Source organism: Poecilia formosa, unplaced genomic scaffold, assembly GCF_000485575.1.
Source record: "Poecilia formosa unplaced genomic scaffold, Poecilia_formosa-5.1.2 Scaffold133, whole genome shotgun sequence".
NCBI classification, from domain to species: Eukaryota; Metazoa; Chordata; class Actinopteri; order Cyprinodontiformes; family Poeciliidae; genus Poecilia; species Poecilia formosa.
Genome location: NW_006800072.1, coordinates 351,424 through 375,128, shown reverse-complemented (window position 1 = coordinate 375,128; position 23,705 = coordinate 351,424). Strand labels below are relative to the sequence as shown.

General features: G+C 37.5%; 1 protein-coding gene across 1 annotated transcript in view; it reads left to right on the top strand.

The window, feature by feature from the left end:
* The first annotated feature begins 438 nt into the window (after positions 1-438).
* Positions 439-23,705, top strand: part of LOC103144861 (rho GTPase-activating protein 26) — a 68,743-nt gene continuing 45,476 nt past the window's right edge. The window contains exon 1 of the mRNA XM_007562019.2: positions 439-592. Coding sequence (XP_007562081.1) covers positions 439-592 — 154 coding nt within the window. The remainder of the gene's footprint in view (positions 593-23,705) is intronic.

Here is a 23,705-nt window from a genome sequence, read left to right as displayed (position 1 = left end):
CACGGTAGGAGCTGCGGGGAGCTGGAGCTGAGCTTTGTTTTTTTCTCTCTCCCTCCATCCCTCCTCGGAAGCTTTTTTAAATCCAAAACGTCCTGGTCGAGAGGAATGTAGCACCAGTTTTACCTGAGACTGTGGATACCTTTGCGTTTCAGCGCACCAAGCTCCTTTATTTTTTTTTATTTTATTTTATTTTATTTTGTTGGAGAAATACGATAACTCCTGCTGGTGCGTACAATTGAAAATAAATAGGGTTATGTAGGGACAGTTTCCTGGAACTGCTGTTGTACATGTTGCAATTGTATTTTCCATCATTGCGGAGGCAGTAGAAGTAGTAGTATTGGCTCCCTCCCTCCTGCTTCACATCTTTTTCCTCTTTTCTCCGCTGGTTCCGAGTTGTTGTTTTTTTTTGTTTCTTTGGTGTTCGTGGATTAGTAGAAGATGGGACTACCCGCTCTGGAGTTTAGTGACTGCTACCTGGACAGCCCGCAGTTCAGGGACAGGCTGAAGTCCCACGAACTGGAGCTGGACAAAACCAACAAGTTCATCAAGGAGCTGATTAAAGACGGCAAAGCGCTGATCCAGGCTCTGAAATGTAAGTAAAGCTGGACAGGTGTATGTGTGCAATTTGAACGGGACTGATGGAAACGGCTGATTTAAAACAAAGACGCAAACAAAAACACATCTCCATAAGGTGCCTGGCAGCGTGTAAGTGATTTATAAACAAACATGCTTGAGTGTCCTGTAACTGTGGTAAAAATCCTTGAAATATTTATTTATTTTGCAGTGTTTTAATCCAGTATTTAATAGGAGAACATCAATTAGAAGGAGAAGAAAAAAACAGCATAGAATTGCTTAAAAAAAGAAGAAAACGACCTTTGGCACTGTTATTCCCAGCAATTTATCAGCTCATATAACATAGCATAAAGTTAGAGCTGGCTACAGGCTGATATGAGATCTCCATGGTAATTTCTTGTAATGTATACTGAAATATAAAGCAACATGGAATATTTGCTTTTTGTTAAAGGGACAATATTATGTAAAATCCACTTTTTTGAGCTTTACATCATGTTGTAATGTGATTCCCTCATCAAAAACTCCTCCTTGATTTTTTCATGCATATTTGAGAAATCCTTTAATCTCCCATGGCAACCATTAAGTTGTACAAAACGTCTAGGTGGACCTAGCTCCGCCTTTGAGGCACAATGCCTCCTTGGTGCTGCAGTTTCCAAACTTCCCCCGCTTAACTCCTTCAGACTAGCCAGCAGCAATTAGCTAACACCCGGTGGAACTGCAGGTCACCTGAGCTCATTACACAATCATCAGTGTGTGCATGTATGCACAAATGGAAATTCCTGATCTCATGTAAAGCATCTTCGAGTGTCCTGCTAAAAGCGCAATATGAGTCTGATTTCATTTGATTTAGATACCTGCTTGTATATTATAGCCATTTGCCATTATACTTTTAGAATAACACAGGTAAAACAAGCTAGTATTAGTCGGTTAATTAGTCAGGCTATCTGCTCACATAGCTAGCCTGCAGTCTGCTGCTTAACAATTATCCCACTTGTATCTTATTAATCGTTTTAAAACAGTGTTGACTTAATAAAAGTGATGGACACCATGACTGTCCATGCCACATGTGCAACATCTAACTTCATAACTGTTTCTGACAAGGTTTTCATGTTTACATTTCTGATGCTAACATAGAAATGGATTTGTCCTTGCATCAGATTCAAGTAACCATTTAGCACTTTAATTACATTTCCTGGCTGATATAAAACTTGGTGATGCTACTACATACTTACATTAACAGTTCAAACTTTATGTCTTTTCAAAGTTATATTATGCTACATAAGCCATAAAGCAGATTTTTAGGGTTTTTACACATCAACACATCAATTGTGCCAATGAGTTTGTTCCTGTATGTGTTACTGATGAAGGACATAACAGGAACAGTTGAGATCAGGCTGATTTGACAGTGCACACAGTGCATAGTGTGCTCTCAAGCTGTCAGCACGTTTGTCCCTATCGGCTTGTATTATTACGGGGCATTCAGGGAGAGTGTTTGCTTTCATCCAAACTGTTGAGTGCTGGCATTTATGTTGGTATGCTGACGGCTGTGCTGTCCGCTTGATGCTGATAAAAGCTGATTGCTGAAATAATGTTGAATATCATTTACAAAAACTTCACATGTTTTAATTTTCAGGAAAATCCCAGCATGATTTTTACATTTCTACTATGCTTGTTTTGATGTTTGTTTATAAGTTGATAACTCAGTGACTGGTGAGGAAGAACTGAAGATAAAACAGTTTTTACTATAACATTCACTATAACATTAATATTTGAATAAATACAAATGTCCCATATTTGAATTGTGAGCCTGAAATTCAGTCACGGCTTTTATTTTTATTTAACATGATGTGTTGTATAAAATGTAATACTTTACACTAATTACTTTGTAAAAACATTGTCTCTATTAATATGAACACTTTCTTTACTATGCACTATTTTCATCAATTCATTATCTAATAATAACAACATATTGATCATTTAGTGTTTTCTGTGTTTTGTTTTTAATGCCCTTTACTGTGCCTTTTTCCTAGAAGGCCTTTTTCAGAGTCACAGTTTACAGGATCTACTTTCAGTTTATCTAATTCCACTACAATGGCGACCTGTCCAGGGTGACCCCGCCTCTTGCCCCAAATGTTTGCTGGAGATGAGCACCAGCACCCCTCCCGACCCCGCTAGGGACAAGGGTGTACAGAAAATGAATGAATGGATAGATGGATTCTCTTTACATCATATTCTTTTAGCACTTAAGAAAATGAGCTAACAGCATGAATTGTGCCTCCGGGACAGATCGTGCAGTGACATTCCCACACAGAACTGCTGCTGCTCCTAGCTTTATGAGGTTAATACAACTAGCAGCTAGTGCTTTACTGCCTCCTTGTTTGCATTATTTGAAATTTATTTGAAATATTATGAAAAAAATTACTGTGAAGGCCTTGTTTTTTCGGAGTGACCAAATCCTAGAATTTCACTAGTGTCAGGAAATCACATTTAAAATCACATTAAAAATGTTATGTTCTCTGTTTTATGCCAATTAATGTTACTCATCTGTTTGCTCTAAGTCAGCTGGATTTACTTTACAGTGGATTTTTTTTTTTTTGGAAAGACTGTGAGGATAATGAGAGACTGGAACCAGGGACTGTTTTCTCATGCAATATGTTGCCAGAGAACTGTTGGCAAGACTCATAAAGTTCATTAGAGAAAGTCCTGGGGTGGAAATGAAGTTTCCAAAATTCCTGCTTGCACAGCAAAAATAATTTGACACACAAATGACATTTTGACCTTGCAAGTGGTTCATGATATATCTTCAAGTTCACATTACTTTTCTCCTGTTAATTTAATAAAAGAAACAACTGGAGTAATGGTAAGTTGCTTTGCACCAGAAAGAATCTGAGTCTAGAGTCTTAGACTCAGAATGGACTAGCCCAACACCAGACACTGCATAACCAACATTTTTTGTCCAGATCACTTTTAAAATTGTGATCTGGATTTTAGATCTCAGTAGTTGCTTCCTCATTAAATAAAGTAACATAAAAATTCTCAGACTCAAGTCATTTTTAAGTTGCAAAAGTTCCAAAAAACCTCATATTCAGCTTAGATTCCAAGACCCAGTTCTTGACTTAAACTCAAAATTTGGGACTTGAGTCTCATGAACCAACTGTAGCTCAGCAATGAGGTGTGCATCAGACTACAGAAGGCCTTTTTTGGTGATTAGAGTCTTGGACTTGTAAGACTTGTAAACAATGCTATAGTTGAGATTCAGTAAATGGAAATCTTGCCTCTATCTTTCTTCCTTTATGTGCTACTTGAACTTTTAACCCCTGTTATATCAGCAACAGCTGTGCCATGCTTTGTTAAAGTAGCATGAATGCTCTGCCACTACCAATCTTCTCAGTTTAGTTTGCCGCTATTAAAAACCATACTGGTTTTGTACCAGAAGACTGGACCTCACAAAGGATGATCTGATTTCTGGAGGTCTTTGTGCCTGCTGCAAGATGTTGCAGCCAGTCTTTGATTTATTACACCTCCACCTCCTCTGCCACTGAGCAGATATATGGAAAGTCCTTAAAGTTTAAATAGTGAGGGACTGTTTCTTGTATCTATGAAGGCTTTCACTTGTGTTTTTATTCTGAATTAAACATTGATAAAATGAAACCGGCTTTCTGTTACCATGAAACATAGTACTTCTGCTTTATATTCAATTGCTTCTGCCTGTAGCTTGATTTTTGTTAAGGACAAAACATTTTGTAAGGACAAACTGTTGTAGATATTTTGAATTGGAGCAGAAACCATAGAAGTATATTATAAAACTTTTTATAGACTTGAACCTCTAGAGGAAAATACAAAGTAAACTGTTTTCTAGAAGAGAGAAAAATAATGTTGTTAAAAAGCCAGTAAAAGCTAAGCTTTTACGGCGATGGTGCTGCCTCTTGGGTTTTGTCGCCAAAGATGATTGCAGATAAGTATCAAGTATGGTGAGAAACATATGAAACTTCTTTAAAAGCAGTTTTGACAAGTCATTACACATAAGTGTGACTTTTTGAATGCAGCACAATTTCACACATTCATCCACTGCATAGCAAGTTTGTAGCAGCTCCATCCTGTTTCTGTGGGTTGAACTGGTTGCCTTACTGTTGCAGCTACAGAGAGTAGCATGTCAGAAGTTGTCAGCACACAAACTCAAGCTACAGGGCTTCTCTTGATGAAATATTTTTTAAACATACAAAAATGTAAATAACAGAAATTTCTACATGTATAAAAGACTTTTGTATTAATATATACTTGCATGTCCGTGTGCTGACAGATTGTCATTTTAAGGCAGACACAGCCTGTCATTATGGAGGCTGTAAACATGTGTAGTTCACTACTCCACCTCTAACATGACACGACTTAATCGGCCAAATAAACCCTAATTACCAGCCTGACATTCTGATGCCTTGCTGGAAACAAGATACTTAGTTTTATGTGACCCAGACTCTTAAGGTTGGCATGTTTTCAGTCTGTCAGAAAGCATCTCTCAGACTATTTTTCTTTCATGAAAGATTTTTGTTGTTAATATATTGATATTAGCAACATTCTTGAAATTGACTTTTTATCTTGCAAAATAACCTATTCTGACTGAAATGTGGATTTTTTAAGCATTTGTTTTATACAAAAATCTAAATTTTTATGTCAAATACTGGCAGAAATGTGTTTATAGAAATGCAGGTTTTACTGTGTTTAGTCATGAGGATAAGTGCAAAGAAAAACAGCAGTGTTCCTCCATGCTAACAAATATTTGGCAGAAGTTTGTTGGACCAACAAATAGTGCTGGAAGTGGTCAAGATGTACAGATGCCAAAAGCTTGAAGTCATTGCCTTTCTCCTGTTTATTTTGAACAACAAACTAATAAAAAAATCACATTTTGGATTATATTTACTCATGGGGAAAAGAGATTGTACAGGCTGAACATTTTGAGACAACAGTTCCCTCAACCTACGGTTCCACAGTAAGACTGACCTGATGTGGGGCTTGATCCTATAAAGCCCATGCTTTGCCCAGGCATGTGCCGTGTGCTTTGGCACTGGTTTAAGAACATCTTCCCACCCATCATCATCATCTTCATGGTGGTACTGCTTTGAAGCATTTACTTTGACATCAAACAGAACCTTAAAGTGCTCATAACCTCACAAACAAGCTGCTGGATAACTGAGGACTTGCGTGTAAAAGTCCTAGGGAAGGAGAGGTGGAAATTCCCTGAAACACACCGCTGTGCTGCAAGTCTCTCTGATTCTTTGCTTTTTTTCTGTAACTCTGTCTTTACATATCTGTAGCCACCCACGCTGTTGTTGGTGAGTTGTAGGAAAAGGCAATGGCAGTCATTCAGTGGCTCAGCTGTCAACTAGACTGATAAACGAGGGTCATAGACACACAAACACAAAACACCATAACTAATTCTCTAGCAGAGCTTGAGTGAACCTCCTTTTAAAATGTTCAGAGCAAAGGCGGAGTATGTGCCGCTGGGCTAAGGAAGAAAAAGTGTCGCTGGGAAAGGAAAGAAGAAGAGAGGGTGTTGTTGTCATTCATGCTGCTTATGGAGGAGATCTGAGCGGAGATATCTAGGTTGTGGATCTGAGCGAAGCAATAAAAAGAATGGGGGCAGAAAATTGAGCTGTGGTGTCCGAAAACTGAACTTGTCACACTGGAGAATAACGTCCATCTTTTGGCTTTTTGTACATATTCATCATTTTGTCTGCAGTTTTGCTGCAGATGTGCCCAGATCTGGATGAAGAGAATGAGTTTATATTCATTCTTTTGTTCTTTTCAGAGATATATAAATTGCATCACAGTGGGGGTTGGGGGTCTTGCTGTGGTTGTTAGGTAGAATATAAGAGAGGGAAATTAGGGCATGACTTGCCTCAGCTCTTTTGCTTTTGTTGTCTCGCTTTTTGTTGCAGTAGATTCTCAGTCATGGTTTGAAACGCGTGCAGCGACACGCCCTGCATTTTTTTCATTCAGTCCTCTTAATGCAGGATTCTCAGTCATATTGACACACTTTTATTTGAGTGGCTAATTCTGAGTCTAACAAAAGTTTAACACAACAACCATTTTCAAAGAGCGAGGAACCCATATCACATTCTTCTCACTAAAACAGACTAAAACATTTCACTAGACAAAGAAAATGAAAATGAATCAACCTTCAAAGTTGTTTGCCTTTATTTTAATAAGGCAGATTTGCAAAAAATAACTTTAATGTTTTAGATTTACTGAGACAAAGATCTGCCTGTTTGGTTTGCTTGACTAAAATTCTGCATGTTTAGTTAAGTTTTGAGGCAGGGGAATAAAACCCCAATGCTCTTTAAATTTAAATAACAAAAAAGTGAACATTCGTGGCAATTTACCCGCATGGCAGCAGGTTTTGACAGCAAAACAAAGCAGCCTATAATTGTGAAGTTGACTGAAAAATGCATGTTTCTCAATATATTATTGAAAATCTAAATCTAAAAAATGTGCTGTGCATTAGTATTCAATCAAGCCTTTTAATATTTACTGAAATCAATCAGTCTGACTGATCATAAAGCTGAAATATTACCTATCAAGTTGCCTTTTCAGTTAGAGTTTGGCTTTCTCAAACATTGCCACATTGCTGCCCATTGCTCCCTTTAAGTTTAGAAATAAAAATAATTTGATTGGAAACAAATCTACTCTATCAACATCTAATGCATGCTAGAAAGTACTTTGATATTAAATTGCCCCATTGGAGATGCCTAAGTTATCAAATGCACCAAACCGCCCAATCTGACTTATAAAGTACGTGGAAACAGAGATTAAATACTGATGAAGCTCATCACTAAAGAGCTCCAGCCAACGTCATTACTGACACTTTGATATCGACTATCTGACTCCAGCTGGACTAGGCCTGATAAATATTTTAGCGGTGAGGCTATTAGTTGCGCTGCCCAGCAATCACACAGCGACTCCAGCCTTCAGTTCTTTGTGGCTTTATGTTTGTTTTCTCCCATGAGAACAGTTTATTTCACTCATGTATAATCCCTGGTAAATCCAGTTCTGTTTGTGACAGAAGCTCGGTTGTTCAGTGCACAAAATAATATATATGTGTGTTTTTTTCCAAGGTAGCAGTTAAGACAAACATGGTGATGATTAGTGGAACTGAAAAGGGAAGTGGAAAAGAAGCAGAGTTAGTATACTCATAGCTCTGGTATTAAACAAGCTGTTATTAAGATTTCAGACATCATGCAAACTTAAATCAGGAAGTGAGATTGTGACATCATCTCTAAACTTGAAGCATGCCTGGCACTTATAGTAAGCTGATTGCAGAACTGTAAGCAGGAGCTTCACATGCACACTTTCAGTGCAGCAGCGCATCTGCTTCGCTAAAGTAACACTTAGGTTCGTGGGGTACTTCTGATATACACAGTAATGACTCTCCTAATGATTATTAACCAATAAAGCTGGAGTTTCCTGTCAAAGTTAGTTTCAAGCTGAAATAAAACTTTATTTGTCAAGGTGGACTCATTAAGGCTCTTAAACTTTAATGTCACCCTGTTTAATATGGATATGGGAACTGGAACACAACTCATAGGCTCACAATTAGTCAGAACCCTGCAAGATTAATAATTAAATGTATGTTCATTTAACCAAGAAGGTATTTTCCAATAGATAACACGAATCAAAATCAGATTTACTGGCAAAGACTGTGTGCACAAACAACAAGTTTGACTTTTGCTTACAGTGTTAGGTTCTGTGTTTTGAGTTCGAGTTTCTGTCTGTCTAGTCCTGTTTTCCCCTGTCTCTGTGTTGTCTTGATTGGTCCCAGCTGTGTGTCGTTCCTGTGATTACCCTCCCAGTGTATTTAGTCCCACCTGTTGTCAGTGTTCCTTGTCAGATCCTCGTCGTGTTTCACCCTCGTCTACGTCTGTGTCTGCCAGTGATTTAGAGTTGTTCTCCTGGTTGTCATTAAATCTTCTTCATCATCATGACTACCTGGGTTCCCCGGCGTCTCTCTCACCATTCTCATCCACACATCATGACATACAGGCGCTCACAGCATAGAGACATTGAGAATAAATAGATAAACTTTATGGGACACATATGTACATGTTTTTTTCAGCCACTTTTAATAAACAAAGAAACATATGTAATATTTGAATTGATGAATTTATTTCAGACATTTTCACCAACAGAAAAAAAAGCAGTACTTGCATAGTGTAAAAGCAACATGCTATTACCAACCATACAAATACACAAATAAAGTTACCAGTCTGTCCATATGAACATATCAAGCTCAAAATGACAACCCTGTTCATGAAAATAGTAATCTTCTAACAGGTCTCTATCTTTAAATAAACTGTTAGTACTTTCAGGTACTTGTAAAGTAATTAAACCAACTTCACTGAGCACCAGCTTGTTCCATGGTCCTTCTTGTACAAATAAAAGGAACACACCTGGCAGAGGGCGACTGCTGTAAGGCAAAAGCATTAAAATGGGACATTTAGGGATGAAAGCAATTCTGCTGGCTACACATTAATCCGATCACATTACTGCATCATAAAGCTTGAACAAGACATGGACTCAAGCAGGAAGTGAAGTGAGAAATTAAACTCTGAGGAATGCTGTTTTACTTTCTGCACACGGCTACCTGATCACTGTGGTTTGGCTGTAAAAACCACAGCAGCACAGAGACCATATAACGCAGGTGGTTATGGAAGCAAATTGTTTAATTGCAGTGCTGTAACAGCAGATGGAGAGTGGTAAACTACTTTAGCTTACTTTATCACCTTCTCTCTGTATTCAGTATAATTCTTTACTTTAATTTGAACATTTCAGCTTAATTCAACAGATTACAAATGTAAAAATAAACTAATAAAAAATGTACAGTTGCATTCCCCCTGGTTATGAATGTGTGTGGTTTTAACTAAAAATGTGCATTAGGCATTATTTTTGGAAAATCTACGATGTATAATTACTCAGGTGTTATAATATTTTGGAGATAAGCTTAGCTAGCATCAAAATGCTCTTGGGTAAATACAACCCTGACATGAGTGTGTTACTGGGTTTTAACCTCTTTATATTTTCAGAGTGTTACTGAATAGATGGGAATAAACAGTTAAATCAACAATATTCAAGTTGAGCCGTGATTTCTATTTAGTTATTTTTCATGAAACAATTTCAGGTATAAATAAGTCAGCATCCAGAGAACCATGACAATACTTTTAACTTTTCTCTTCCAAATTATCATCTTGTGTAACATAATACTTCAGTGCAATGAGGTTCATGTAAAGTAATAGATTGCCACCAATAGAGTCTACAAATAAATAATTTACCCCATGCAAGTACTGTAATGTTCATGTTACACAGCAGCCATGTTTATTCCCTTCAAACCATATTGTTTTGTGTAAATTTAAATTTCTAAAAGTTTTTCTGTTGGACCCTCAGATGGAAACACAGCTGTTCTTTTTCTTTGCCTCCAGGGCAGTCACATTGAAATTCAATCCTTTTGATAATGAGCTGCAAACCCACAGCCTGCAGAGCAGCAAAGGTGTGTCTTACAGCTTCTGTCCTTTAATAAGAAACTTCAGGCCTCTGCAGGTTCGACTGTCCAGACTTGCAATTTTATTCACATCAGCAAAAAAAAAAACTTTCTAATGAATCGTCACACTTTCTCAGAAAGCCCTGCAGTCTGAACAAGCCACACCTACCTGTCTCCTTAGCTTTGCAGCAGCGACGCTCTCAAAGGTAAGACAACAGGTGTGGCTTAAGCCCAGCAAAAGGAGTCCACCAGAGCACATAAATCCTACAGGCACGTTTACACATGCTGTAGATAATATAGCTGTTTTCCCTTCACATCAAAGCTCTTAAATGAGTTGGAACAAAAGGAAAGGAGGCAGCAGCTGGCAGGCGATTCACGACCTGGCACCACGTTTCAGGAAACCATGTCTGCAGGTTGTAAGGTGAAAGCAGGCTGTTATTGTACCCAGAAACGACAGCACTCTCCTTTTTTAAAAAGCAGGAGCATGGACTCTGCTTTAAAACGAGCACTCAGATTGATTTGTATTAGATTTGCATTAGTGTGCTGATAGAAATTGAATATGGTTACAGGAATATTGAATTGCGATTTATGATTAAATAACATTGTCAGCTAAAGTTTAGAATTGAACATTATCAGGATTTTTTTTAATTTTTAACAATTCAGCTTAATTCATATTAAAAATAAAAATATTGAACATATTTTATTAGTCAATCAAACAAATTCTATTCATACAGAATTTTTCAAAAAAAGCTTTACAAAATAATGAAAACAAGAGGCAATGGCAAATAAACAATGAGAACGTTTCCAGCCTGATCCTTGATGACATAAAGCTCATCACCAAGATAAATCAGCAACACACCAATGGAAACGTGTAAAAAAAGCTTTTCAGCCATTATAAGAAAGTTTTGATTACTGTAACTCCCAATAAATATGTTCCCACTGAAAATAGTATAAATTGTTTTGGATGTACCTTCTTTGTATTAAAATATAAGAAAGAATCACATTTTTTCCAAAGTAAATACTCTTCTACATTGTTGCATAATCATTTGAGAGTTACCTTCTCATTTCCTAACAAACATAGCTCTTGGGTAAATTTAAACCCGTTAGGCATCTGAACAACGTTTGGATTAAATCTGTAAAGCTACAGATGTGGATGAGGTTAAATTGGAAATTAATCATTTCAAATTTAAAAACTCAACTAAAAGCCCAATCAAAGACATACGTTTTTTTTTTTTTTTAAATCATCAGCAGAAACAGAAGACTGTTTCTCAGACAAGGAGCATAATAGAAAAATGATGCCATGCCGTCTGTTTTCATTCCTTCTTTCATATTCCTTGTTATTGTTGTAATGTCTTGATTGGTATTATTGCCATTCTTGAAACACCAAAGAGGACAAGTTTTTGCATGTTACAAAAGCACGTTGTGCAGGTTAGTCCTGATGTTGACATAATTGCCCTACAACACTGAGTTACCTTTTGCAGCTTCAACCAGCCACTGTTCCTGGTAGAATGACTTGTAAATTTTACATAAGCTTAAACCCCTGGCTCATTTGTTACTTTATTTATTTTTACAATCTAACTTCCTGCTTATTCATTGTGAATCGTCTTTTAAATTCCAAATTTAGAGGACATTTGCTAAGCTATGTTTTCATAATTGGCAAACTGGACATGACTTGCCAATTAGAAAACCAGCTTTGGGTTTGTTGACCTTGATCTGTTAAAGAAACTTTGTTGAACCCTTGTAGTACAAGACCCATGGCTCATTAGGACACATTTTGAAGACCTGCTGCAAATAGCCAATTCAGTAGAACTTCACCTCTATAGCAAGGTTATTTTTTTACTTTAACGAAATCTAAATATCATTTAATACATATATACATAAAATCTAACCTTTCAAAGCTGTTTGGTTGCATTTAGATGTGCTGTTGTCACAATCTCTGATTTTTAAACTTTTTATATTTATCTCAGCAAAGTCATGAATGCTATCATTTTTATGCACACTGTGTTTAGGTCAGAATGTCCACTTCTTGACAGGGATGTGGACAGAGAGAACAGAAGAGAAAGACAAGGAATATAAATAGTTGGAATCAATGATCTACATTGTCAGACTTTAGGTTTCAAAAAGAATTCCCCTCTGTGTCAGCCTCCTTCTCCTCCATGTTTTCCTTTTTGGTTTCATGTCTGCTGTACCTTTTCCTTTCTGTAGAGTCATTGGAATACAAAAGTGCAGAAAAACTGAGCTGATCATCATTCCAAATGGTTTACTGAATACGGAAAGGAGTGCATGTTACATAAAATGCAGGAATCTTTAACCCCTGCCAGCATTTTTATTGTTTCATTTTCTACCACAAGCAGACACAGCCGCCTGGGCAAACCCTTTAGTGCACTTTGCCAGAGGTTGTGTTATTTTTATAAGAGCGGGACATGAGTGAACCCCTGCTGTGCTGAAGTAATAACACTGGGCATCAGCTTGAACCAAGCAGAGCAGGCCCACAGTTGTGCTCTGAAGCAGAAAGCTAGCTTATTATTTAAAAGTAACACTTTTGCTAACAAAACTACACACTAACACACACAAACAGATGAATTTTTTCAGGAAGCTGGGCCACCAGGTGGAGGTCTTTTAGACTTTGACATGTGGAGAACTTGGGGCTTGAACCCCAAACTCTGTGATTAGTGGACTACCCACAAAGCCTTCTGAGCATCAAACTCAACCAAAAAGTGCCAACATCGAACACATGCTTCAAATTATAGAACTTAATGCAGTGACCAAGCTCTGTTATGATATTTGTGTGGATGTACAGTTCCTTTGTAAAAAAAAACAAAAAACTTTATTTGTATTATAGTAATCAAACATTTCTTACAGTTTCTGAACAGTGGGTTGCATCATTTTGAAATTCTAAAATGTCTTTAATTCAGAAGAAACAATCTTAGTAAAACTAAACAATTGGTCTTAACTTATTGGACTTAACTGTGCATGACAGCCTGAAGCTGTAAGATGGGAAATGATGGTTCTCCAAATGATTGACCAATAGTAGCAGAGTACAAATGCATCCCACGCTTTTACCGCTGATTTTTCTTGTAAAAATGTTGAGAAATGATTCATTTTCCTTCCACTTTGCAACAATGAGCATCTTATTCTATCACATAAGGTTTGTGGTTGAATTGTGACACATAGAAAAGCCCAGTTTCTCGTGATAATCTTTGCTGTATAGTTTGTATGTGTTCTTCTTGGTAGAGAGTTTGTTAGTCAAAAGAAATGCACAACTATTCAATTTTGTCCTTAAGGTTTTTGAGGGTTTTTGCAACAAAATGTTTCCACTATAAATAACAATTTTATTTAATTTTGACCCAATTTACTTCATCATAAAAAGCAGGATAATGATACAGGCAGGCAGGGGTGGGCTGAGTGGGGGACATTCGTCACCCTGCTGCCCAGAGCCAACCCAAACAAACCACATTTGACTGGCGTGGTGAGCAGTGAAGTACATGTTTGTGTATTTAACTCTGCGTTCGGCTGCTGGCTGTTTTTGTCCCACTTGTGCCAAGAATAACCCCCTGCTAAGAATATTTAATCCGCAGGTTATAACGCTCCTTCCTCTGAGGCTTGCTCTCTGCCTCACCCCCATCTCTGACACCCAGTCTCACTCAGACACACATGTGGACAGCAGAGGGTTACCACTTTATACTGTCTGCTTTTTTTATTGTCACGTGTTACAGACTCCATTTGGAGCCATGCTGTCTCATTAGAAATGTGTACTTATGATTATTATGCTGTCTGATTTGGTCGTGAACACAGTGCATCTGGTCAGACTGTGATAGTACTTCAGGTCAGAAGGTCAGGATTAACACTCGCTCAAGGTTTTATGATGGTGTAGATGGAAGAGGATTGAGATTTAAGGCGGGGATTTGGGTGCATCTCTACAGGTTTGAGGTTGTTTGGGGTTTTCTATTAGTGGCAGATGGAAGAGGCTCTAAGATTGTGGATTTGTTTTTTGACATACTATTTCAGATCATTTAGTACAAATTATTTCAACCTTTAAAAACATTTTATTATCGTGTTATCCTTTTTAAAGAGCTATTCACACATTTTCAGTTCTGCCTTCTTTTCTGAAACAGAGATCAGGACTTTGTGACAGTCACTCCAAAACTGTTTTTTTGTCTTTAGTAAGATTGCAAAGTATAAGATTTGGGGATTTGGTCCATCTGAAAGATATATTTGCCCCCAAGCTGGACACTATTCATGTCGCAAAGGACTGTTTGGAGGGCAATACCTGTTGGCTACTATATTTCAAGTTTTATGAACTTTTATTATTTTTTTTCATGCTAATTTAATATTTATCAAGAGTCTCAAGATATTGCCATCATATTATTAAATATCGTCATCACAATATTTACAAATATTATAAACATTGCACTTTATTCGTATATCTTGCAGCTCTACTTATTTGGCTTCTATCTCACTGAGACTTTAGTCTTTGGCTTTTCTACATTTTATAATTCACCAGTTCATTTTTCTTAATGTATTCTTAGAGTTTGGGACAGACGTCAGTGAAAGCTATTCTCATGTGAAAGATAAGATTAAGTGGTCATATCTTTGGTGTTTTTCATGTAAGAAACATTAACATGAAATATTGTTACCTCTTGTTACATGTCATAAATATTTCTTGCAGATTCTGTTTTGGTTTGACTCAGTGTTGGTATGTCACTATCTTTTGTTACTATATTAGGAATTGTGTCAGCTTTCTCATTCTTATGTTTATACAGGGAGTTTTCACAGAATTCCTCTCTCTCTAAACTTAAACTCTTATATAACACTTTTCCCCAAAAGATATTAATATGTGAGTTACTTTCTGAAGAAAAAAATTGGAGCTAATGTCAAAAAGACTCATTTTGCAATATTTTCACATTTTACATTACAGTTAATCTTGCATTGCAGTGTGGAAAGCAACGGTTTTCACTAAGCCTATCAGTAAAAAAAAAAAAAATCAGAACATTTGTCTTTGCAAATCAAAGATGTGACATTAAGAGCCAGCTAAAACCCTGACCACAGGAATCCTTCCGAGTATCAGATGGTGATAAAAGCATATTTCCTGGCTCAGAAGTGAAGCAGCTAAACCACAACATAAAACTCATTTGCTTGGGTGAACATGGAGGATCCTGTAAAGTCTCTCTTCCATTCACTTTCAATGGACCATCACATATTGCAGTCTTTATCTGCTCTGTGCTTGTCTAAGGAGCTATTGATTAGGCCTCTCAACTCTCAAGGAGAAAGTATTGAAATTGCTAATCGAGTTCAATTCCTCTTGTTGTCATGCTGTTTTCCTATCTGTTAGTTGTCAAATATCATTTTATGTCTATGAACTGAATAACTACATAGAGATTTAAACCTCAGTTACAAACACTTCTTTCTCTCCTTGGTTAATTCTTGGTTAAACCTTTGGTTTTGACAAAACTGTTTCCTACCACTACTGTATATATGAAGGTACATGTAGGATTTTTATGCCACTGAAAAAAGATAGATTGGTTTAAGTGTACTTTCAAGCAGGTTGAAAAACTTCATTTTGTTCTGTTATTTGCATGTGCTACTATTAATAATAGCAATGTGCTGATCAGAAATTAGTGGCTGATTTTCAATCACCAGTTTTTGCAAAGATTTGACCTTATGCCAGTTTTTTTCTTTGACAACTATAACAGCAGTAGGGTGAGCATCTTGTACATGAGGTGACTGACAGTGCTGAGACCCGTCTCCTGGGTCTGATTGATTGTTTCTAGTCAGCACTGGGAGCACTGGGAAGGCAGGGGAGCTTGATTAAAAAAAAAAAAAATCACAGCTTATCTGTCTCATACCAGGCTATGGGTATATAGTAATACCGTAAACGGTACAAAATTTAATCTGGATGTCTATCAGCTTAGCTGGCAATTATCAAGCATTCCTGTCGATAATGGTAAGTCTAATTTGTATAAAACACCTACTTTTTATTTAGTTTTATTTTTTTTATAAAAGTTACATATTTCAGCTTTAAGTACCAGTTCCTCCAAGCATCTCTAATTATTAATATTAGATCTTTGGACCTTTTCAATGCAGGGCTGTCTCTGTCTTTGTTACATTTATTCTAAAACCCCAACTCATTTGTTTTGTGTGTAGTCTCAGTTTCTCATGTTGGCCACAGAGAAAGCTGTAAAAGCCACTCAGCTGTACATCCAGATGGCTTCAATCCAGCCTGAGAGTGGCTGAAGAGAGTGATAGCTACCAAGTAATAGCTAATAAAAGACGCAAATCATCTTAGAAGACTAAACTTGTTCTTTGCCCTTAGCCAGACAATATGGACGTTGTAGCTGCTTGTGTGCAATGTGATAATAAGCAATGATTGTGCCTGTAGGGCTGCTTGTTTTCTCTTACTGGAAATGAGATGATAGGACAGAGTAGTCATATTTTTTCTGTTTGCTTTCAGAAGAACATTCCCATTATTTAACCTGTCTAGGAATAAGAGCAGCAGGTTATGTTCCATCAGGACTTGTCTCTCGACCTGTCTTAACCTCACAGCAGCTTGCTCGGGGCTGCAGCAGGTGTCGGAGACAGCTTGCTCACACATGCGTGCTTGCCTGCTCACAGCAGTATGCTGAGACATACAGCTTCAGCAGTGCAAATTTGCCATACTGCTATACTCATCAAAATTCAACACATGTACAAATTTGCTGCTTCGAGTGATTCCTCACTGAGGCACTGACTTTAACTAAGCATTACACATGGTGGTGAAATAATAGGATTGGCCTGATAACCTAGTAATGTCTTGACAAGAATGAAGCAAACCGGAGAATAAAGGATTAAAGGCGGGGAGATTACAGATTGGAGGTGGATGGTTCGCATGGCGTTTGGCTCGCTGAAGGTTGAGATTTCAGCCTTGATAATGGTGGGGGTTGATTTGGGGGTTGGGCATTAATCTGGAAGACACGGAGGTCCATTCATCAGGACCAAGAGCATATTAAATGCATATTTCTCTGCCTCCTGAGGCAAAGAGGTTAAGAAGAGCAAAGGAAATCAGGTCAGCAAGAGAGGTTTAGAAAGAAAAGATCTGGTGTGTTTTAATCTATCAGGTTCCACATTTTGGTGGATATTAAAGTGGAAATTATTTTTATTTATCCAGATTCTGTTTGCTTATTTTTGAGTTATTTAATACATTTTGACAGTATATAGGAATACCATACGTATATGGTGCAAAATTGAATCTGAATGACTGTCAGCTTGTCTGGTAATTATCAAGCATCCCTGCTGATAATGGTAAGTCTAATTTGTAAATGTTCAGGGATTAACTTGACCAAGTTAAAGACTATCAAGTGGTGCTTTAAAAGCCTGAATCTAAGTTACTCTTTGTGCATGGCAAGTTAGCGATATAACTATTTTAAGAACAATTTTAATTGCAGAAGCTGAGAGTTCTTGTAGTGTGCTGTAGCACAATGTTTTCTTATAATAAATCTATTGCAGTTTTTCTGAATGGAAAACAGTCTGGATGGAAAACCTACTTCCTCTTCCTGTTCTTGTTTGGGATTTCTTGTTTCAAACTTCCCAGAGCAGCAACACAAAAAGTAGGAAGGGTGGCCACTGTAAACTTTTGTTAGAATTCTCTATATTACATATAGGGTGGGAATAAAGCAAAATGTAAACAATATGGCAGAATTTATACAGAATTCATATTCATATTCTTTGTAGATTTAATCAATCAGGTAATCCAAAATAGCCATAAAAACTGCAGTGATGTACTGTTTTCAGCAAAGTGCGAAAGCAGTAAATGGAACCAGTATTTATTTCAGACTAAATAAATACAGGATACTTTTCTTCCTTTTTGGTTTTTAAATAGCTTTTGTGTCATTGCCTTTCTTTATCCTCCCCTCCATTTATCTCATCTTGATGGAATGAGGTCAGGAAAAGTTTCAGTCAAGCCTGTAAGAGACCGCTGATTTATTTCCTGCTTTATGTCTTTGCTTTGAACCGCTCATCCTTGTTGTCTTCAACAAAAAAATCTGGGCTTCTTACTTTAGTACAACCTCAGTACAGCTTATGCCTGGTCACTAGAATCAGTACCACCACTTGGGTAGAATTTATTTATTAGCAGATTTGTAGAACTGTTTAATTGCAAATTTGGCAGCTGAACAACCCAAACTGGTATCTGTATGACACTCCAATTACTTGGGGAGGTGTCTGAGTAGTGTAGGAAATGTAGCACGTTTACATGATTTAATTGGAAATTTAAAGCTCGTCAGTCCTGAAAGCAATGTCTCTTGAGGGGTTATGACAGTGTAATCAGTGTAATTGAGAATTAGCTTTATTTTTAAATCACTCTGAGTACTATTCGTTAATGACTGTATTATGTTAAAACAGAGGTCTCATTCTCGCGGGCCAACTGCGGACCACAGGACGCATTCTCGCGGCCCCCTCCGTGATATGAAAGTATAACATTAGTGCAGCCCACAGGGTTAGCGGACCTCTGAAGGAAGTCTCGCCCGCCGTTCCATGTCATGGCTGACATTCGGTGCTAGGCTAAGCTACACTAATATGCTGCTCCGGTTGGACCATAGACATATGTCTATGCAAACACCGAGCACTACTTCTTCTTTTTATGATGGTTGGCAGAACTCTGAGAACGCTTACGCTATTGCGCCCTCTACTGCTCGTGTGGGACACTTTCAGGTCGTTTGCCCGTTCAGACTGCAAATGACCAGTTTGACATACAGGTCGCATATGTGTGCCAGTGTGAACGGCCCGGCAAAAAACAACAACAAAAAAAACATCCAATTTGACAAAAAATCAGTAACAGCTCAGTTTTCATGGCTGATATAGTAAAACCAAACATTTCGAAACTTCCTTCATGTCAGATCCATTTTAGTTACTGGTTGTTAAGTGGGAATTGTAGCTGCTAAAGTGTTGATATACAAACATGAAAAAATAAACAGTCTGCTGCCATAAAGATGGATAAACCATCCTTAGGGTCAGTTTGCTAAATGTAAGTGTGGAAAAGCAAGTAACCAGTAATAAATAAACACCTTCACTTTAAGGAAGTTAGAAAGGCAACATAACTATCAGAGAATTGTAGGTAGTTTGTTTGTGTTAGTCTGCGGACCAGAGGCAGGTCTGTGTCCTTATCAGTGGAGGAAGTGGACAGAGACTATTTAGAGATTGGCACTAATCTGGTTACTGTAGTTTCCATCTTCTTCTGTCTCTTTTTGCCTGTCACACTGCTGCCACTCCGTCCTGATCTGGACAGTGACCTACAGGCTTTAAGTGCAAGGTTGTGGCAGCATTTTTCTGTCGTGTGCCAAATTTGTTTTCAAAGCAGCATAAATGATTAAAAAGTTAACCTGCTTTAGTTTAGTTTGTATTATTGGCGCCTGGTTAAAGAAATGGATGAAACATTTCTGTTGCTTTACTGTTACAGTCTGATTTATTTAAAACCTCTGTTTGTTTTGGGATGGCAGTTAAATTCTCTCACACCAATGATGGTGAAACGCAAAGTCTGGTATCCAGAAGGAAAACTAATCTTTTATCATGCAACTCATTTACTTACCTCTTGAAATAAAATGTTACTTTCAGCTTCTTTTATCACTGCGAGCTCCCTGTTAGAGGAAGGCTGTATATTATGGTTCATTTCCTGTTTTGAAGAGGATGCCTGTGCTGCTAATAGGTCATGGGTGTCACATCAGGTTAGGCCATTAGACGAGATGTTGGAGGACTGAATCGTTTTTCTAAAAATGTGTCTTCAGGTTGTTTGGCTTCTATAGCAAACCAGAAGGAATTTCAGTGTAGCATTGAACTGACCAGATTTTGTTTAGCATGTTTCCAATCTCTTTTCATTAGGCTTAGATTTACCAGTACCAATTTGAAGAGATTCTTAATATTTGGATCCTTTTTGACACATTATTTCATTCAGTTTTTTACCAAAGATCTCGCCTCCTAAAACAGACTAGAATTTATTTTACGTCATATAATAATAGTTAGAATGTCTAGCATTACTTTTTAGCAAGACTTTATCTTTCCACACCTCACTTACACTTAAAATATCTACTACCTTTGAGTCTTATTTACTCTGCAACGATTACAACGCAAGTTAAAATCATTAAACTGGGATCACCAGGTGATTTATTTTTAAGATTCTCTGCTAAGCAATGTTGAAATGTAGCAGAAATAGAAACAAACAAATACAAATTTGGTTAAACTTATTGATTTCTGCAAGTAATCTTTTACTTAATTAATGGGTTAATTAGTGTAGTAAATTACCTGTATAAATCTGAGTCATCAAGGTTTACATGACAGTCAGTCATTTACCCTTTTATAAACACAAAATATACACATTTTTTTTCCACATTGATGCTGGAAAGCTACATTGTTCATTGGCAAAACATGAAACTGTAAGTTACTCAACAGGTTGTTGCTAGGTAACCAAAGAGTGAGTCAGTTAGTTGATGCCACCAAACTCACTTAGCTCATTGAAAGGTTGAGAAGCTAAAGCTTTTCCCTAGCCTACATCTCCCAGAATGCAGTGTGGTTCTGGATTGGAGTTCAGCTAGTATTATTTATATATTTAATATTTATATTCTATCAGATGTATTATCTATTGATATTAATTGTGTGTCTGTCACAATATATATGTTGTTTCCGATTTATTGTCCTGCCCTAGTTGACAGTAAGAAAAACTTTAACTGTTTATTTGTTTGTCAGCTAAGAAACGGTATGAAACTAGGGGAGTAGTTCACTTAACTGTAAACATTTTCATATTTTGTTACAAATCCATATAAAATCTTTATTGTGATATCTGCATGCAGCATAAACTATCTTTGAAGTTTTTCAAGTTTTCCAGCAGAAAAAAAAACTTCCGGGCAAGAACTGGTGACACTTGTATACTTGTGGAGTCTGTGTTTTCCTCATTTTACAAGAATGTTTTAAAATTGGCAGTGCACTTGGTGTTTTCCTTCAATTTTGGGGGTCAGTTTTACCCAGAGCAGGGCATTTTCTGGCTCCCCGCATGGATTCCAAGTCAGATCGTCCCAAATTCCTGGTGTGGATTTTTCCAGTGGCAGCGGGCGGTCTGCAGGATGATTTCACTCCGCAAGTGCTCTCTTTTTTTAAACACAGAGAGAGGAAAGCCTCCCTGTTTGTCTCTGTTCGCTGTGTCAGCAACAGGCGTGGCAGTGCCAAAATGAGAGTGGGAGAAAGAGGTTGACTGGCGGTTAGAGAAAGCTTCAGAGAAAAGAGAGTGACGGAGCATAACGACTGAAGGAGACTGACAGGAAACACGAGAAAGAGATAAAGGGTGATAAATATAAATGACAGAGGAAGGAAAAAAAAATACATATGTAATACTAAAACACAGCCACAGACAAGCTAAACTTTCTACACTTTGTTGTGGCCTTTGTCCATGTTGCCAGGATACGACAACTATGTGACCTGGCACAAGAGGCGGCACATTGTGAAAGCCTCAGTGATGTACAGTGGTCCCTTTTTCCTCCCACAGCAAGACGGAGAACCTATAAATATTAGACTCCATCACATAATTCAACCTTTGGACCTTTTGGCTTATCGTCCCTGTCAGGCTGTTTTGTCCCAAATACCAATCTGAGTCATTAAAAATTAAAAGGCATTTCAAGATATTGATATTACACATGCTGATATTGCAGTAGTGATGCTTTTTCTTTAGATTGTGCAGCTGTAATTATTGACATGTATATTAAACTTTGAGTTTAATCCATAAAAACAATTTAGATGGAGGTGTCGTAAGGTGGGGTTGAGGTGGTGAAGAGAGACGCAGAGACCCAGGTTGTGATCAAGATGATGAAGGATTTAATGGTGAAGATGCTCAAACAGTCCAAAAACAGGCGGCATGGCACAGACATTAGCACGCAGCTAAATACCGGTAGCAATGACAACAAAGACCGACACGATGAGCTAATGCCAGCACAGGCCTTCACAGTTCAACTGTGGGGGCAGACTAATAAAGACAACATGGACGTACGTTACACAAGGACCCGACCAGGAACACAGACAACAGGTGGGACTAAATACACTGGGAGGGTAATCAAGAGAACGAGACACACCTGGGAACAATCAACGGGGAAGACCAGACAGACTCACAGGACAGAACTGAACACAGAAAACTCAAAAATAAATACACAGAAACACGATCATGACAGGAGGAAACTATACCAGTTTTAAAAGTGTACAGTATAAAGTATGTAATATAAAATAGGTTTGGGTTTACCATTTTTGAAAAATATTAGTATCTTATTTGAAATATTTTACTGGTGCCGAATTAACAAAAGAAAAAGAGGCCAAGCTGCTTCATGAACATTGTCAATATTTTTTATTAATCATTATGAATGAAAACCACTTCATAAAATTCACCCTCCATTATGTGAAAAAAGCTCCTTTCCTCACCCTTAGGCTGAATTGACTAATTGTGGCCACTAAAAATTACAAAATAATTCACACTTTTTGAAAGAAGAGCTGTCATCTCTGACAATAATTTCCCCAACCTACCTTTAAGTTTGTTTCCTTCCACCTGCTATGTGGAAGATTTTGTTCAGTGGTGTACATCTGCTTTCAGTTTTTCTAAGGGATGTGGTTTATAGGCCTTTAAATAGCATACTCTTCTTTTGCAAGATGGCCTCTTGCGTACATTTGTGGTTTGGCAGCACTATCACAGCTGTTGTCTGTACAGTCAGTGTCCGCATTGTCTTTCTGACCATTGATACCTTAAAAACAGAGTTTGATATAATCCATCGTGGCTAATTTTCAAAGATGGAGAGATCTAGTGCATGATACTTGAGGGATAAAATCTGTTTCAATGCATCGAGATGCTAATATGCAATTTCTTAAAGTTGATTCCCAAACTAATTCTGAGAAATGCAAAAGATGGAATTTGGAAGCTTTCAATATGGAATCCAGATAATCAGAAACAAGAGAGGATGACTCAGCAAGAAATACAGCAGCAGATGCATAGCATGCTGTGTGAAATTAAGCTAAAACAGGAGAAACTGTACGACACATTTTTACCCAGAAGTGGAACAGTTAATCTTACAGGTTGAAAATGCAATTTAGTTTTATTGTCTGAGGTATTTGTTCTTCTTTGATTACCTTAAACATCTTGGATTCTTCATTAGCAGTGCCTGCTAAGCACATAATGTATATATAATTACTTGAAATAAAGGTAATTAATAGTATTAATAGTAGTTTTTCTCTTGTGTCGTTGTCAAACCTGTAATTTCACTGGCTACTTAATTCAGGCAGTAACAGATCAAATTTTTATCTCCTGCAGCTGTTTCTCAGTTCAGTTCCCTCTTTTCCTCTCTGCAGCTTTAGGATTTTCTCCTGTCTTGCTTCTCCCGGTTTTCCAAAGCCTTTCCTGCCCCCACTTCACCATCTAACTTTCAGTTCTCTCTAGTTTGAGCTTTTGTTTGTCATTGTTAGCGTCGTTTTGTTCCCTTGCTTTATATAGCCATTGTTCGCCGCTTTGTTGGCCTCTGAATGCCATTCAGTCAGATTCTGATGAGCCTGGTACTATTACAGGGCAAAGGACTCTGAACAAGCAGTGACAAGAACAACACTCCACACATTATGC